We start from the raw sequence: 19,599 nt of genomic DNA on the forward strand, positions 1-19,599 counted from the left end.
TTGGATGATTATGCAAAACGCTGGCAAAAAGATTTCCATACAGGCGATTGTTTAACTGTCAACTTTGACCTAAAAAAGATAGACAAGCAGAGTTTCTAAGTCATGTAAAGCGAGAAATAGCGAAGGTTCAAAGAGAGACCTGAAGTCCAAGAAGATACAGCGTTGAAATGATGTGAACAGGTATTAAAAAAAAGTCATATGTTTTCAAAATGTTAACCCTGCTCCGCTCTCCACAGATGCTACCAGACCTGCTGAGTTTCTCCAGTGTTCTCTGTGCTTGTTTTAGATTTTCAGCATCCACAACACTTGATTTTCAGCATCCACAACACTTGATTTTCACACAGAAAATAACTTGGGAGGAGTAGAATACACTTGGGTAGATGTTAGAGCACATATTGAGCAGTCCTAGATGCCATGAGTCTGAAGGGATTGATTTTCCTTGGATGGAGAGCAGTATAGATTCTAAGATTCACCAAAATGATACCCTGACTCCAACGATTAAATTACACGGAGAGATTATAGAGTTGTACTATCTGGAATTTAACAGATTATGGGGTGATTTGATCACAGCATTCAAAATAACCGAAACTGAAAAGGCAGGTCAAGAGTAATTACTTTTACTGGTTGGTGAGTCTAGGATAAGACTTTTAGAAAATTGGAGTCAGACCATTAGAAGTTAAATTAGGGAACACGCTTACACACAATGAGTGGTAAAAACGCATGACCTTCTTCCATGAATGGCAACCGGTGTTAAATCAATTCTAAACCATAAATCTAAGATTACTAGATTTTTATTAATGAAGGTTTTTGAGGGATATGGAATATTTCACTTTCTCCTTTAAGACAAGCCTTAAGACCTACCTCTGACTAAGCTTTTGGGCATCTAACATTGCCTGGTGCGCCTACTTTATTTTCTATTGCTCCTATCAAATGGCTGGATTTTTTTAATGCTGAAAAGACATATAAAAGCAAGCTGCTATTGAAAAGACAGGCAGGTACGTGGATTTAGACCATAGAGCAGCCATGATCGCCCTAAATGTTGGGTTGTGTCTGAGGGGCTAAATACAAAAAAGCAAATGTTACAGTGGAAAAATTCAAACATAATATCTTGAGGAATTTTAAAATGTAAAATAGCATGCAATATTTTTTAAAAATGGGACAGACTGATCCACCAGCCACTAACCCCCTACTTTACCTACATTGACATGGCAAACTGGAAGTCCTAGCCAAAGGAATTTGGCTTGGTTTCTGAGTAGTTGTCAAGGTTACTTGAAATTTGAAACAAAAACAACCACTAAAATTAGAACCATTCACCACTCATACTGTCAGTAAATCCAATTATGCTAAGTTTTCAACTTGTTCATATAATACCAATAATTCAGCTACAAACTGAAATGTAACAGATCAGACTAGACTTACCAAATATTTGATAAGTTTGTTGATTTAACTAGTTTTTGTTGGACTAAAGATACAGATAGTAAATCTGACCAGCAGTGTGGATTAGGAAAAGAAAAAATCATCTCAATTTCCAGCTTGCCCTGATCAGCAAATGCTGTTGGAAGCTCATGTGAACATCAAATGAGGAGAGAATCAGACTCAATGACGCGCACACCCTCCCACCCATGTGTGCCTACCTAAAACACTACCTAAAATTCAAGGAGGAGTAATGGTATTGATGCCCAATATGTTAACAGGGTAGCAAAGCTTTCTGGAGAGAAGGATGGAAGGACAGAAAGTGCACAAAATCATGTTCACCATCTTGAATGTTTTAATAGGATTAAAATTAGGATACAGCCATTGTAAATTTGGTTAAAAAGAATGGGGGCTGTGGTTTAAAAAGTAAATTTGAGGGCTTGACTCTAGTTCCACAAGATCTTCTACAGTCAATTAGTAACTTTCCCAATTTGGTCTCATCCTTGGTCCAGTTAAACTTCACATACTTTTTACTTCTCTATTAATTTGACAGGATGTTAAATCAATTTCCCAAAAATCCCTGATCCATGCAAAGCCGTCAAAACAGTTGAGTTGACGGAGTAGTGACCTGAAGTTGTGATAGCTAATTAGCTCTGCAAATTTTAAAGGCATGCAGCCTTGCTTCTTAGTCACTGCTCAGCACTTCAGTGTTCATCTTACAAAATTAGACGTACTGCACTGTGCCAAGAGATAAAATCATCAATTTCCTGTACTTAACTCCACTTATGAAGACATCTTTAAAATCAGGTGTTATACAAAGGTATGCTGCAGTCACACAAAACAATAATTCTCAGCAATGCAAAGCAGAAATAGCAAACAAAATGGGGACATAAATCTCAACGGCCCATGAACTTACAGGAACATAAATCTTCTGCAGGAATTGCAAAAGCAAATTTTGATGTTACGAATGACAGAACGTAACTGTTATTCAGAATTTCTGTTGACACATCCACAAAACTCAAGTGCAGCATTCTTGGAAAATAAGGAGCATGTAATCACTTACAGATAGAAAGCATCTTTCTGGATGTACATTCTCAACACCACTATGCCCCTGAGGGAATATGCAGCTTCAATAAAGGCGTCATTTGCTGAAACATAAGACAAGCTTTTAAGGCACTCAAATCTCTTAAATTTGAGAAAGGCAAACGCAAAAAGATGACAGTTTCAACTTTGAGAAATATATTAACTAAGCAACATGACTTTCAGAGATTGTAGAGTGTATCCTTGTATGTTTTAACCCACAGGTTCAGTATGGTAACAATTAAAACACAATTTGGTATCTTCTTGAGGGAATGCTTACTTCTTAATGGACATAACATGATTCCAATATAGCTGAGTTGGCTAAATGACTCATATGGTTCAGAGTAATACCAACACCATGCATTCAATTCAGGCGCAGAGAGACTTGGCTAACACAGAGTGGAGGAACACAGCAGGCCAGGCAGCATCAGCGGAGAGGGAAAGTTGACGTTCCTTGGATAAGCATATAGACAATGATGGGATAGTGTAGGTGGAGGGGCTTAGATTAGTTCACAGGTTGGCGCAACACTGAGGACCGAAGGGCCTGTTCTGCGCTGTTTGTTCTATGTTCTATGTTCTGTTTCCGATCAGATCCCTTCTTTCTCAAGAAGGGTTCTGACCGGAAACACAGGCTTTCCTGCTTCTCCGATGCTGCCTGGCCTGCTGTGTTCCTCCAGCTCCACACTGTGTTATTTCTGACTCCAGCATCTGCAGTTCTCACTACCTCTCAAATAGGCTTGGACTTTCCTCCTCTCCCTGCCCCAAATATGGGATGTAATGGAAAACCACTATTGACAAAAAACTACCAAGGAAACAACTGAGTGAAAGAATAACAGACAATAAGCCTTTGAGGGAAGGACACGTGGAATAGAATGGAAAGGAAATGTGATGGTTCACGAACACAAAATTACAACATTTAAAATTCATTTTAACAGGCACATGAATAGGAAAGGTTTGGAAGGATATGGCCTAAACATAAGCAAATGGGTGTAGTCTGGTTTGGGAAACTTGGTCAATGCAGGTGAGTTGGACCTAAGGGTCTGTTTCTGTGCTGTATGGCTCGAATAGAAACCAGAATAGGAGTAGGCCATTCAGCTCATAGCCCACTCTGGTATTTAACGAGATCATTGCTGATTTCATACTTCAACATCATTTTCCTGCATTATTCCCCTCCCCCCATATCAGTTGATGTTTCTAAAATGATAGAAATCTATTGATATTAGTCTTGAACATAATTAACCACTGAGATTCCACAGCTCTATGGGGGAAGAAAATGCCAAAGATTCGCCACCACTACCTCAGCTCTCAATGACCTGCTTCCTGTGTGTGCCTCTGAGTGTGTATCCCTTAGTTCCAAGCACCTCAGGCAGATGCAACCTTTCCTGCATCTACCCTGTCAATCCAATCAAGCATATGTTCGCACAAGATTTCAACTGTTCTGTTAAATACCACAGAATAAAGTTCCAGAGCTTTGGTGAGGTCACTCTTGGAGTATTGTGCCTTGTTTTGGTCTCTTTACCTCAGGAAAGGATATACTGATCATAGAGGGAGCACAACGATTTTTTCTTTTCCTAATCCACACTGCTGTTCAGATTTACTATCTGTATCCTTAGTCCAACAAAAATTAGTTAAATCAACAAACTTATCAAATATTTGGTAAGGCTAGAACTTTATTCTGTGGTATTTAACAGAACAGTTGAAATCTTGTGTGAACATATGCTTGATATCCAGCAATCTTTCCTCATAGGATGATCCTTCCAATCCAGGAATTAGCTTGATGAACTTACGTTGTGCTCCCTCTATGATCAGTATATCCTTTCCTGAGGTAAAGAGACCAAAACAAGGCACAATACTCCAAGAGTGACCTCACCAAGCTCTGTATAGTTGCAATAAGACAACCTCACTCCATTACACAAATCCTTCTGTAATGAAGGCCAATATGCCAAGTGTCCTCCCAATTGCTGTTGTGCCTTTCAGTGGCTCACAAACAAGAACACCAAAGTTCTCTTGGAACAACAAACAAAGAACAATCCAGCACAGGAACTAGCCCTTTGGTCCACCTAGCTTTCATCAATTCCCAACCCATATTTAGATCTGCTACTTATTGCTGATATGCAGTTTCCTTCCCTCTGTTCCCTGCCATTCACGTGCCTATCAAGATATACCTTGAACATCACTATTGTGTCTGCCTCCACCACCTCCATTGGCAGCATGTTCCAGGTACCCAACAATCTCTGTGTGAAAACTTTTCCCCGGGCTTCTCGCCTAAACTTTCCCCCTCTCATCTTGAAGCCGTGCCCTCTTATACTTGACCTTTCCACCCTGGGAGTTCACCACTTTCCAGCCTCTCACTATTTAAGAAATACTCTCCATTTCTGTTTTGCTACCAAAGGAGACAATCTCACGTTTCTCCACAATGTATTCCATCTGGCAATTTTTTGTCATTTAATTAGCCTCTCCAAATAACTTGGAACTGGTTTTCCAAATCATTGATACAGATTGGAAGCAGCTACAGCCCAAGAAGTGATCTTTGTAGTATTCCACTGGTCCCTGCCTATCTACCTAAAAATGACTCATCTACTTTTCTGTTTTCTGTCTTTTAACCAGTTCTCAATCCATGCCAGTATATAGCACAAACCTTACGTGCTTTAATCTCTTACATGCCTTATGAAAAGCCTTAAACATACCATATCCACTGGTTCCCATTGCCTATTCTGTTAAGTAGCACACATACAAAACTCCAACATGCTTGTCAAATACCACTCTCAGGCAACTGTCCGTGTGGAATTTGCATATTCTTCCCATATCTGCATGGGTTCCCTCCGGGTGCTCCAGTTTCCTCCACAGTCCAAAGATGTGAAGTTAGGTGGATTGGCCATGCTAAATTACCATGCCAAATGTGTAGGTTAGGTGTGTTAGCATGGGAAATGCAGGGTTACAAGGACAGGGTAGGGGGATCGGTCTGAGGCGGATGCTCTTTGGTGTGTCGGTGTGGACTCGTTGGGCTGAATGGCCTGTTTCTACACTGTAGGGATTCCATGAACATATGATATGCCGTTCATAAATCTAAGGTAGACTCTGTACAATCATACCATTTTTTTCTAAATGTCTGTTATCCCACCCTATTAGATTCCAGCATTTTACCTATAACTGAAATTGGGCTAATAAGTCTGTAGTTTCCTGTTTTCTCTGTATTTTTTCCCAGGCGAGGAAGAACAAGTGGAATGATTGGTAAGGGAACAGGTGGGCACTCATATGATTTGTTCCGGTTGCTCCTTCACCCCCTTCTTTCAATAGCATAAGAATTATTACTTTGCCAACCCTTTTCAGTTCCATATAGAGTCATATTGGATTCAAATCATTAACTCTGTTTCTCTCTCTACAGATGCCTGTTAAGTTCCTCCAGTACTTTCTGCTTTTCTTTCAAATCTCCAGCATCTGCAATGTATAGCTTGTATTACAGAAGTCTTCCACTGATCCAAAAGAAATTTTAGCCACACTTAGAACACTTCCCTTACTGGGTTTTTTAGGCATTAAAGGAATGTATTTTCTTTTTTGTTAATGATGCATTTGTTCTCAAATTGTTCTTTAAATTGCCTACCATTGTACATTTAAACAGTTTCATAGCTGATTTGTCCCCAACAGCTTCATAACTTCCTTTCATTAGATGGTAAACCCGAATGTCTGATTAAACTGCATCACTCTCCAGCTTAATTCAGAATATTATCATAGTTTAGTCAGTATTCCTAAAGGCTCCTTTACAACAGGTTTAATAATTAGCTCCTTTTCCTAATACTTAGTTGGGGCAGAATGGTGGCCTCGCAGCACCAGAGACCCAGGTTCGATTCCACCCTCAGGCAACTGTCTGTGTGGAGTTTGCAGATTCTCCCTGTGTCTGCGTGGGTTTCCTCTGGGTACGCATCCAAAGATGTTCAGGTTACGTGGATTGGCCATGCTAAATTGCCTGTAGTGTTCAGGGATGTATAGCTTAGGTGAGTTATAAGGGGGATAGGTCTGGGTGGGATGCTCCAAAGGTCAGTGTTGACGTTTTAGGTCAAAGGGCCTGTTTCCACACAGTAGGGATTCTATGATAAGATGCTATACAAAGCCCATTTTGTAGTTGGTTCAAATAAAGGAATTCAATACTTGATTCTTGAAGGCTGGGCCAAAAACCCCCCAAATCTGTCAAGCATGGAAAATGTACTATCCCAACTTGGTCTTACACGTGACTCTTATCCAAAGTAAATGCCTAACTGTCAATGTTATCTGAAGCTCCAGTGGTAATTAGGAGTGGACAATTATTGCAGCTTAATGAGCATTGTCTATCTCTCAGGAACAAATGTTAAAATAAAATAATGAGACAGAAATTCTAAGCTTGGTGTTGGTATCAGCATTAAATAGATTATACATTACAACTCTCGTCTCGGAGTACTATTAACATCAGAAAATACTTTACTGAATTCCTAAGAATTGCTTGATGTTAGAAGAGGTAATTGAAGGAGTGGCTTTTTCAGACACCACACTCCATCTGGTAGAAGAAAAATCAGAGGACACTATCAAAGGAGAGAGAGAGAGAAACAGAGAAAGCACTTGAAGGTTCTGCCACCAAACAAAGAAACATATGAATATCCTAAGTCAACAGAGCAGGGATGTAATCATACAACAAAGGAGGATCAAGACCATGAATGGATTTGAAAAGAAATGATAAGCATTTTAACTCAGTTCTAAAATGGAGAGCCAAATAGAAGCTTGAAAGTTTAGAGGTGATACGAGAATTAGGTTTAGTACAGGAAAAGATACAGGCAGCAGAACTTCCGCCATGGTGGAGTTTGAGGCAAACACGGCATTAGAAAAATCGAAGATGGGGAGTGTGAGGAACTGCTGAGGGCTTCAACAACAATAGGAGAAGAGCTGGGGAGGGACACAATGTTGCAGAGATGAAAACAGTAAACCAGGTGATAGATAGAATATGAACTTGGAAGTTCAGCAGGACACAAAAGTGATGCATCATCGGATTCAATCTAAATGTGCAACTGGTGTGAAGTGGAGTCAAGCATGAAGAAATTATGAAAAGGACAAAGAGTTATGTCAAATGACATAAGGCTTGCTAACCAATCTTAAATTTATCACATTCATCTTGTATTTATGTTCTTTCAGCACTAGAAATATTCTGTTTCAATCTATGTACAGGGGTCAGTTAGCTCCGTTTGTTGGACTGCCGGTTTGTGAAGTAGAGTGATGCCAACAGTACAAGCTCAATTCCCACACTGGCTGAGTTTACCATAAGGGACTCTCCTTCTTAACCTCTCCCCTTGCCTCATGTGTGATGGCCAGCAGGCTAAATCACCACCAGTCACCTCTATCTAATGACCTTGAGACAAGAATGATTCTGGGGATAAAGGGCTTTTTAAATGCATTCGAGGACTCTGGGTCTGTACTTAGCAGAGTTTAGAAGCATGAGGGTGAATCTCATTGAAACTTAAAGGATACTGAAAGGCCTGGATAGAGTGGACATGGTGAAGATGTCTCCACAAGTAGGAGACCAGGATCCATGGGCTCAGCCTCAGATTGAAGGATCAACACTTTAGAACTAGGATGAGGTCCTTTTGGCAGAGGTATATAGGTTTTTGATTAGTCAGAGGCTCAAGGGTTACAGGGACTATGCAGGAGAATGGGTTTGAAACACATATTTGCAATGAATGAATGGTGGAGCAGACTCGACAGGTCAAATGGTCTTGTCCTGCTCCAATATCTTTTGGTTTTAAGGTAAAAAGGATAGATTCAGGATCTGAAAAACAATATTTTAAGTGAGCGTCAAATAGATGTACAGTTGACAGAACAATGGCAACAATAACACTGGAAGAGGATGATGAGCAGTAAAGTGGATGTCATTGACACATTCTGAGGCTGATCTAGTACTTGTGACATATAGAGGAAGGAAAATGTGCAATGCATGTTGCCTTTCAGAATATCAAATCAAATTTTCTTTTGGGAATTCAGACCATAATGATGCACCAAAACTTTAAGAATAATCTGACAGTGATAAGTGCTTTAGTTTGGCTCTCTTATTGTACCTTCTTTCATTTCAGAGCTGAATAATCCTACAACAGGAATGTCCCAATGTGGTTTGAGATCACTGCGTAACTCTCCTTTTAGATAGGCTTCAACATCTTCTATTGATTTCAATAGGACAGGAGTAGGTATTCTGCTCCTAACAAAGAAAAAAATGAACGTCAACAACACAGAGCTGGCAATACAGTTGCACATGGCTAAGAACTCTTAAAATATCTGACTAGCAAAAGATACCCTACACAGTTTAATGGCAAGCAACATGACCAATGTTGTTCAAATGCAGCAACAGCAACCAACCTTATTTTAATTAGACTCCTGATTCAAGGAAGTTGGTGATTCGTATCAAGTATCTTATTTTTACAAATAGTCCTTCATTATAAATAAAGGTCTGCTGGTTATTTTGTTTGATTCAGCAGTTTCTAAATGGTGTCTTCTCAGCAATGTAATGTACAGACACCCTCTAATGGGCATATTGGGTGCTACTGTGTCAAACATTCACCAGAATGCAGTTTAGCAATAACAATGCATTTATGTGATAGATATAATCCAAGGATATAATGAATTAATACGGAAGTTGGCACACAGTTTCGTCAAGCTTCGTGAATATATCATTAAGGATGAAGAAGAACTAATAGGGTGGACAGATTCAGGAAGGGCATTTTCCAGAGGGTATGACCTTGATGTCTGAAAGCACAGCCACCAATGCCAGAGTGAGTAAAACAGAGAATGCTCAAAAGGCCACAATAGATGAGTGCAGATTATCTCAGATTATTGTTGGGTTTGAGGAAGTTTCAGAGATGGGAAGAGATGAGATCGAGGAGGGATTTGAAAACAAGAATGAATAAAAATTGAAAGTGGTGTATGCCAGCATATATAGGGCTAATGAATAAACAAGATATTATTCAAGTTAGGATACAGACAGCAGGTTTTTCTGTGATTTCAAAGTAATGGATGTTTAAAAAGGAGGGAAAAAGACTGGGGGTATACTGGAATTGTCAAGCTGAGTCAACAAAGGCATGAATGAGGGTTTCATTAAATGAATATTGATATTAGTTTAAGTATTTAATAGGTATCATTGTGGATAGAATAAAAATTGCAGACATAGAACCTTATTTTTTGGATGCAGGCTAAAGTTAACCATAAGAGACCTCAATACATAAACTGTCTGTAACTGAACTAACAATCCCAGCCCAAGAACTGAATTTCCAGATGCTGTTACATAATGCTCCAGATGTCGTTTAATGAAGGCTGTGAATCTTGCCAATGAAACAATTTAATCTGCTAATTTCCAGTAATTTCACAATTTAAGTATAATAGTTTCCAAGGGAAAATTTACAGAAACTCAAGTAGCTCTACCACATCCTTAAAAGGGATATGTTTCAGTGACACTATCATTGATAATTGTTTCTAAGATTATTGCCGCCACACATTACTGTATTGCAGCCATCAGCTGGTATACTTCAAGCTTTGTTATCATATTTTCATTCTTTAATTTTCTGATTCTGCTTAAAGATACTACTGGTGACATTGTTGCTGACCAAGAGCAGACAGAAGGTGCAGTAATTGATCAGGTTGGATTTATCTGCTGATTGTGTACAAGACAATTAAGTAATTTTTCATATTGCCAGGTAAGTGCCAGTGTTGTAGCTGTACTGGAACAGTTTGGTTACAGGCATGGCAAGTTCTGGAGCACAAATCCTGTGCTCCTTTGTTGAAATATTGTTGAAGCCCATAAACTTGGCAACGCCCAGTGCTTTCAGCCTTTTCTTGATATCAGTGATATCACTGGATGTCGTGCATCGAATTGGTTGAAGACTGAGGTCTACGAGGCTGGGAATATACAGAGGATTTCCTTCCCTATTGAACATTAAAGAGCTACTTTTTTTTAACAATAATTAATAATGTTTCATGGTCATCATTAGACTTTTAATTCCAGATTTTACTGAATTCAAATCCAACCATTAAACTGTGATCTCTCTGTTTGTCCATGGACCTTGTCAGTAGGCAACAACACAGTTAATTCAACCTTCTTCCATGCATTAAACCACCATTTCTTCACTTCAAAAGTAGCAAAACCTTATGAAAAATGCATAAAAATGAAGAGGCGTCCAGGCCTCTTAGCAACAAGCTGACCCGAAAACAACTTCATAAATGAATCCATAGTCATGTCTCCCCCTTCTTACCAGAAAGATACAAAGCATAAACTAAATGTAAAAGAATTTATTGTTCCCAACACCGGGGGAAGAGTATTAACAGAGACCACATCATCTCAATCTTAAATTCAAACAACCTCAAATTACCTCACCTTAAGTAATTCTACAACTTACGACAGGTATGCAACATTGATTAATGAAGTCAAATGTTACAGTTTTTCACAGAAGGATTCCTAAGAAGGGTTAGTGAACCTGAAACATCAACTCTGATTCCTCTCCACTGATGCTACCAGACCTGCTGAGTTTTTCTGGCAATTTCTGTCTTTGTTTTGTTTCCATTTTTCGCAGAACTTAGGTAGAATTGTGAATGCCTATGTAACAGTGAAAATTACAGAATATAATAAAAATACGCCTTTAATTAATCATCTTAAACGAGTGGCCTGAAGAAATATGTAAGAATCCTGAGGAAATTCGCCTGAAACATTCACCCTGTTTCTCCATCGACAGCCTGACTTGCTGCGTATTTCCAGCAATTTCTGTTTCTATTTCAGATTTCCACAATTTACATTACAGTATTTGGCTTTTTTGTTTGAAAATATGACATTTTGTGCTATATACTGCCACATGGCAAAAACATACACCTATTGACTAATGGCAGGCACTGTTACAGGGGATCTGTAAGAGTTGAGATTGTGGGTTCTAGTCCCACACCACAAATTTGAACACAGAAACCAAGGCTGACAATTAGGACAGAAACCAAAGATGTGCTGTACTGTCGGACATGCTATCTTTTGGATGAGACATTCCATCTGGCCCCTCAGGTGGGCAAAGAGATCCCAAAACTCTGACTTTAAAAAGGAACAGGGGAGGAGCCAGTATCCAAGTCAATAAAGCTCCCTCAATCAATATCACAAGAACAGCTTATCTGCTCACTCTCATATTGCTGTTTGTGGGAAATGTGCAAGCTGGCTGAGATGCTTCCCAGCGACTACATTTCAGAATTGCTGTAGATGCATTCTAAGTGCAAGATACTTTCATTTTTAGAGGGAAAAAACACTTGCATCGTGTAGTATTTCTCACAATACACAATGTGTGAATTACACCGAGTTTCATATTCCAAATAGTAACAAATCTTATCTCAGATGTAATCAACAACAAAAGGCAGGAAGAAAATCAGTCATTTTTCTTGAAATGCAGCATGAAACTTTCAAGTAACTACAACTGCCTTCTAATTAACTTTAGATGTTTAAGTGCTTCTGCAAGTTAGCATTTAGATTTTCCCAACAGGGAAAATTAAAATTTGAAAAGATGACTTAAGTGGGCAGGGCAAATTAAGCATTTCTTCATTGTAGCAGCTAGATATTGAAATGTGCTCTGGACCCCAGATTTCCAGTGATCATGTACTAGTCTCCTTCCTTTTATCTATTGTAGGTTATAATGGGGACAAGAATGATATCAAAAAGTTGGTCACAGCAGTGCAATCCGTAAACTTGAATGGCAAATTGTTAAATGCTTATATGTAAAAAGCAAAAAAAAAGGATCTTTATTTTAACTGCTAAGTAGGAACATGGAAAAGATAATGGTGTTGCTGTTCGGGAACTGCTTTTGGCAGGTTTGCATGGTCTTAATGGCGATGCCTCAAAATCATGCTGCTTATCATCTTTTCCATTGAAAAACCTGGCAATTTGGTGGAAGTAGCTAGCTGGTCTTTAACACCACAGGGTAAGAAGGCTGGCATGGGGATCCAGGGGAAGAGGTGCCAGACAAAACTGGGTATATTGGTAAAGTTTACCAAGAATGGGGATGTTGGGTAGGAGAGGAGGAGGGACTGGGTGGTGGAAGTCAAGATGCAAAGCTTCCTAAAAATATAAGCAAAGTACTGGGAATGCTTCGGATCTGAAATTAAAAACATTTAAAAAAGTGTTGAAGAAACTCAGCAAGTCTGGCAGCTTCTGTGTGGAGAGAAGCAGAGTAATCTGGAGTTCTGAAGACAGGTTATATTTGATTTGAAACGTTAACTCTTTCAGAGGGCTAGAGAAGACATTTCTGACCAGAAAACAAACTATGTCTTACAATATAATAAAATGTGAGGCTGGATGAACACAGCAGGCCCAGCAGCATCTCAGGAGCACAAAAGCTGACATTTCAGGCCTAGACCCTTCCCTTGGCTTTGATCTCCAAACAGAAAGAAAATCATCACTACTCCTCATATTGCAATTCCATTTAAAATAGCAGATTTTTTTTTACACGAGTCTAGTCTACATATCTAAAGTAGGGCCTTAGCATTTTGGGAAGTGCACCTGCAATTTGAAACCTCACTTGGAAAAATCATTGACAGGAAAGAGGTGGATAAGACTCTCACTACATTTTGTTTGCTCCCTCTGGTTTTCAGAAGGGCAGAGTTAAAAATCATGGGCCTGATGTCAATTCAAGATTGTATCATCTTTCTATCACTTGGTTGGCCTTTTCCTTTGCTAGTTTGTTTATTTAAACATTCTTCAAGTTTAGATTCACCCACCCACACACATTTCTTCTCCAAATGTTTGTGGACAGACTGACTTAAAATGATTAACTTTACAGCCAGATGTGAATGGCAAATTCTCTTCAACAAAACCTAGATCAAAAACACATTTCTTATTCACATAAGATAGAAAGCATGGCTTTTAATACAGAACTGTAAATGCTGATAATTTCAGTTGTTAATTCCAAGGCTAACATGTACAAATCGAGGGGTTTGTGCTCCAAAACAATTTAACAAGAGATAACATTTTTCCGGCAGTTTCTGTTTTTATGTCGGACTTCCAGAGCCCAGAGAAAAGGCCAGGAGAGGCCTCCTGGATGCCACGTTCTACCGTTCCACTCCCACCCCCCCCCACTGCCAACTTCTCCAGTGTTTCCTCCTTCCTCCCCCCATATCCTCTCAGCCCACCGCTGAGCCAGTTTCAAACTCACACTTCTCTGAGTGTGCACAGTGCCGCCTTTGCACATGATATCACACGTAGAGTGTATACAATGATGTATTGGGCCTGGAATCGTGTGCATGTACGTTTTCTGAACAGTGCGCATGCGCAGTCGTAGGTGTCAGCAGATAATGACGCAGCATAAACATTTTGAAGATGTTTATTTTGTTAAATATTCCCCAGCCTGAAGAGAGGAAAGAGTTCATTTCCTCCAGAGTTATTGTCAATGTCATTCAAATTTTCATCCTTTGCTTAGAATGTTCCTTCCCATCTAAAAATTTAAAATTTCAAGGGATCACCATGTGCCTTGATTATTAAGTGCTATTTGTTCAAAAATGTTTACAAGCAAAACTTTGCTCATGGATTTTTCACTTGTGGCACTGCAACAATATCTCCAAGCTTACTGCTCTATCATACCTAACTGCTTAGCAAGAACGTATTTCTTCAGGTTTGGTTCTTACCATTGCCAGTGAATCAGACAGATCTGTGTCAGGTTCGTGAAAGCTGTCACTACGTACTGTGCCAATGTATCATCCTCTTACCTATTGACCCAGCCCATACTGCTAGCGAATTAGAGAAGAGAGTCATCCTTTTATATCAGACTCAAAACAAACCCAATTCTCCCAACTCAGTGGAGAAACAGCCAGAGCCATGGGATTATGAGAGGGACCATACATCACAGCTTAAGTAGCAGACTGCTGCTTGGGCAAGTCTGAGGGGTATTTTGCAGTAAAACCCACAGTCCCAGGTTGCGGTACTCTGTTGCACCCTGAATAGTGCTACAATGCAAAGCACAGAGTTTGCATAGCTAAAGAAAAAACATCCCCATTCAGGTAAGGAATATCGTGCAACAATCAGGTCAGAGCAGAAGTGGGAGGACAACATTCTACCATGCTACACCCAAAGCAATTTGCCAGCAGTTAGCTGACTAATAGATCAATCGATAACAGTCCATAAATGTCTTAGGTAAATCTGGGAACTCATAACTGTTTGTGCCCACTGTTTGATCAACTCAATCAATGAAGCAAAAGGCTTAGAAAAAGGAAACAAAGTGATTTGTGGTAATTAGAGCCAAATGAAATCATTACCTTTCATTGGATGGCAAGATGTGCAAACACAAAGGCAGAATAAAATAAATTCCCAAATTGAACAATTAATTACCTGCTGGAATAAGACTTCACGGGTTCACTTTTTCCTTGTCTGAACATCTAATGCTAACTCTGATGGCAGGATCATAAACCATGTGATCAGTCCGGCCATTGTAACAGAAAATCGCTAGCCGACATGGTAGCATTGAGGTTAAATCTGGTTTACAGCACACATTCAGCAATTTTATGGCACATGACTGATAAGCTTCATTGGTTTTGGAGAGGTTTACGGCAAGATTGCAATTTCTTTTCAGATCTGAAAACACTCACTATACAAAGGTGGAAATTATTCAGCAGTTTGCAGAGAAGTGAAACATTTGAAGACCTATCTTCCCCACAAATTGCTGGATTTTTCTGCTAACTAATAACTGCTATTTTAATACATATTTTAAACCATTTCTGGGCCATCCTTGCCAAAAAATCATGAAGACATCAATCAGGGATACAGATAGAAAACTTCATGTAAAATGTCCACAGAAAGTCAAGCTTACAGAGAAACAACAGGCGCGAAGTTTTGTTTTGTTGTAAAATATCAAAAATGAAACTGAGGAGAATATGTATTGAAATGCATTCCTAACAGTGAGGGATAGGAAAACCATCCTGAAGGACCTTGCCTCCTCGACAGCTTTACTTACAAACAATATATAAAAGATGACATGTGAACACAGAAGACATCAGATCAAAATTAAGTTAACTGTTAGTTCTTCCGTATTGCATAAGTATTTTAGTGTAAGTGGTCTTGGGTTATGGTATGAGATAAGTAAACTAGACTTATGCCCAAAAACCCATGATAAATACTGCGAACTGATTTTAGAAAGGATTCCAATAATTCACCAATGTTCTTCAGGAAAGGATGGAACTTACATGTGTACCTATGCAAGCACTCTATGGCTGAATTTTAAATAAAATCAGGACAATAAATACTATTATAATAGAATCATCCAGTTTCCAAGCAAAAGAAAATAAGAAGATTTAGTTTAGCTTACTTACAGCATAATGAACTTTAATAGACTGTGCGTTCCTAGCATTCCAGTGTAGTGTAAAGGTCTATCTCCTTGAATATACATCCTGACAGTCGGAAAACGTGCAACATCTTCATTCAAGCAAACACCTGGCCAGTCTCCACAGTTAACTCGAGTCAGTACAAGGTCCTTCATATCTATGCAGAAGTTTTAGAAGCACTTTATTGCATTCAATTTAAAATAAAATGAAAACAGGAAGGCCGTATTTATAAGGACATCCCAACATAACTGGGCTCTGATGGTTCTACCCTGAAAACAAATGTAGGTCAGGAACATAGCAGCATTTTGTAAATTGTGATAAATCTTAAATTTGGAACATTTACCACAAAGCAGAGTTTCTACAATTACAATTTGAATTGTACAAGAGCATGGAGATTGTAAAATGTCAAAACTGCAGTATCACTAAGACTAATATTCATTGAAAACATGCATTCAGAGGCATTAAGAAAGCCAATGTACTACTAATGTGACGTGATGTTATAAGTATTACAATGACAAGATATAATAATAAGTTAGCAAAAGGACGCAAGGTTGCACAGTGCGCACGCATACATTTTATTTGGAGGAAATCTATTTTAGGTTCATGTTGAAATATAAAAATAATTAAAAAAAGTAGTTCGTTGGAAGGCAGATTTTTTTTCCTACGGTGTAGGTTGAAGCACTGGGGGATGCAAAACTGAGACATTGCTGCCTCATCACATTGAGAGAATTAACAAGTCTGTGTCAAATTTTAATAGCTAGTTTCTGCTCGAAAAACAGGAAGGTTGGAAAAATTTCCAGAAGCATGACATAAAAATGAGAATATGAACCAATGTTTTCAGACAGATGCGTATATTCACACAGCAAAGTTATGAATGAACATGGAACTTATTATTTACAAATTAACATTTTGATTCAGGGTTGTTACCAATTTTTGTTCGCTGTTGTTATTTAGTATTTTCCACAAATTTCATTTTAAGTAGATCCAGAAAGACAATTTATCATAGTGGGAATAATAAATGGATAAATCAGATTTTAAAACTATTTAGAAATCTGTAGCTGTTTTCTTCTTTATGAATACACCTTGACAGTCTTAAAACGATCAGTGAGCACGATCTGATTTCTGAAAGGAAAAATGCTCTTTTTTTTATTCACAATGTTACGTGGGCGTCGCTGGCTGGCCAGCATTTCTTGCCCATCCTTAGTTGTCCTTGAGAGGTGATGGTGAGCTGCCTTCTTGAACCGCTGCAGTCCACATGCTGTAGGTAGACCCACACTGCCCTTACGGAGAGAATTCCAGGATTTTGATCTAATAAGTGAAGAGACAATGATGTATTTCCAAACATTCACTATCGGATCATGTCTACATCTTTTATATTCTTTAGAAGCATGTGTTGAACTTTGTGACGGTGAGGTCATAACATCCTGAGAATTGGGTCCCTGATTTCTCTGGAAATCCCAGCATACATCAGCTGAAATTATTTCATACCCTGCACCAAATACCAAAGATTTCTTATGTCACCACTGTATAAAACCGGGAAGGATTTTTAACTCCTGGGTACAAATAGGAGTAATAATATTAATAATCTATAGTAAATGCCCCCATTCAAATCTGGCAGAACAGAAAGCCACCAGGCCTAGACTTGAGGAAACATTCCCAACATATGGTATGAAGTCAGGAATGTGTGTGGCTTAGAGGGGAACTTGCAAATGGTGGTGCTCCCATGTATCTGTTGCCCTTGTACTTCTAGATGGAAGTGGTCGTGGGTTTGGAAAGTGCTGTCTAAGGATCCTTAATAAATTTCTGCAGTGCACCTTGCAGATAGTAAACAGTGGCAGAGGGAATGGATGCTTGTGGATGTGGTGCCCATCAAGCAGGCTGCTTTGTCCTGGATGGTATCAAGCTTCTAGTGTGTTGTGGGTGCTGCATCCATCCAGGCAAGTGGGGAGTATTCCCTCACACTCTTGATTTGTGCCTTTTAGATAATGGAAAGGTTGCAGTGAGTCAGGAGGTGAGTCAACACAGTAGAGTCCCTAGCCTCTGACCTGTTGCTGTACCCACTGTATTTAGGTGCTACCCAGAAAATTGACGTTAGAGGACTTAATGGCAAGAACAACTCTCTCTTCCTGGAGGTGGTCATCGCAGGGCATTAGTGTGATTTCATTGAATCCCTACAGAGTGGAAGCAGGCAATTCAGCCTATCGAGTCCACACCAAACCTCCAAGAGCAATCGACCCAGACTCAACCCTCCTAATCTATCCCTGTAACCCTACATTTCCCATAGCTAATCCACCTAGCCTGCACATTATAGGCAATTTAGCACAGCCAATCCATCTAACCTGCACATCTCTGGACTGTGGGATGAAACTAGAGACATGGAGAGAATGTGCAAACCCCACACTGACAGTAGCCCAAGGGTGGAATCGACACCTGGTCCACGGCGCAGTGAGGCAGCAGTGCTAAGCATGGAGCCACAGAACTGCCCAGGGAGCTTATTTACTTTTGAATAGCATGAGCCTGATGCAATTTGAACAAGCAGCCTTCCGATTGAATGCTAGTTACCGTTGATCAGCTCAAGCTTCAAAATCCAGGTGCTGTTGCATGTGGGCATGGATGGCTTCAGTATCTGGGGAGCTGGAATATGAACACTTCATATTCATCAATGGCCTGTCCATTTCTGGAGGAAAGGTAATTGATGAAGCAACTCATTGGACCTAAGACACTAACATGAGAATCCACTGCAGCAATACCGGGGTGGGGGGGGTGGCGCCTTCTAACAACCACACCATCTTCCTTTGTACAAGGCACAATTCATGCACATTTCACCTTCTTCACACCAAGCTTGAGTTTGTCAAATGCCCCCTTAGTATGAAGGACAATGACTCTCATCTCACTTCTGATGTTTCACTCTCTTTGCATTGTTTGGGCCTAGGCTATTGTGATATCTGCAGCAAATGGTTCTGTAAGAAACCAGTTGAGAATTCATGAGCAGTATAATAATCAATATGTCTGTACCACTTGATAACACTGTCAATGACACCTTCATCATTTTTCTGGTGATTGACTGTAGATGAATAATACACAAAGTGGCTAAATCATATTTATTCTTTTTTTAATGAACAGAAAAAGCCTGGGCAAGTTTCCATTTGGATGGGCAAGTGCCTGTGTCATATCTTTACTGGAACAGCTGGGCTGGAGCCCAACCAGTTATGGAACACTAGTCTTCAACACTACAATTTGGATATTGTTGGAACCCATTGCACTTGTTGTATCCATTGTGCTGAGCTAATTTTTGATTTCACATGAATTGAAACAAATTGACTGAAAATTGGCTTCTGCGATGGAGGAGGCATCTACAGGAGGCCACAATGGGTTATCCACTAGTAGAATAGTGTTTCAAATGTTTCAGACTTATCTATTGCACTAATGTATTGGGCTCCTACCGTTATTGAGAATGGAGATATTCAAGGATTCTGTTTTTTTTTCCGCAGACTATTTAATTGTGCACCACCATTCACTGGTAATGTTATAAGATTACAGAACTTTGATCTTATTAGATGTTTAACTCAACCTAGAAAATGCTTCCACTCTTTAGGGTGAATGTAGTCACATACTCCAGCTTTACAATGTTGACAGAATCCCATTATGATCAAACTTAAATCTTTTGCCATGGTGATATCATTCACTTTCAGACCATGTCTACATCTTTTATATTCTTTAGAAGCATGTGTTGAACTTTGTGATGGTGAGGTCATAACATCCTGAGAATTG

The 19,599-nt window shown here is 39.4% G+C and overlaps 1 protein-coding gene across 3 annotated transcripts in view; it reads right to left on the reverse strand.

The window, feature by feature from the left end:
* txndc16 (thioredoxin domain containing 16) overlaps positions 1-19,599 on the reverse strand; it is a 92,797-nt gene that overhangs the window by 25,035 nt on the left and 48,163 nt on the right. For all 3 annotated transcript variants that reach the window (XM_048538362.2, XM_059649152.1, XM_048538363.2), the window contains exons 14-16: positions 15,817-15,985; positions 8,568-8,704; positions 2,477-2,561 (exon numbers count right to left, since the gene is read on the reverse strand). In XM_048538362.2, coding sequence (XP_048394319.2) covers positions 2,477-2,561; positions 8,568-8,704; positions 15,817-15,985 — 391 coding nt within the window. The remainder of the gene's footprint in view (positions 1-2,476; positions 2,562-8,567; positions 8,705-15,816; positions 15,986-19,599) is intronic.

The sequence above is a fragment of the Stegostoma tigrinum genome, chromosome 10, assembly GCF_030684315.1.
Source record: "Stegostoma tigrinum isolate sSteTig4 chromosome 10, sSteTig4.hap1, whole genome shotgun sequence".
Taxonomy (NCBI): Eukaryota; Metazoa; Chordata; class Chondrichthyes; order Orectolobiformes; family Stegostomatidae; genus Stegostoma; species Stegostoma tigrinum.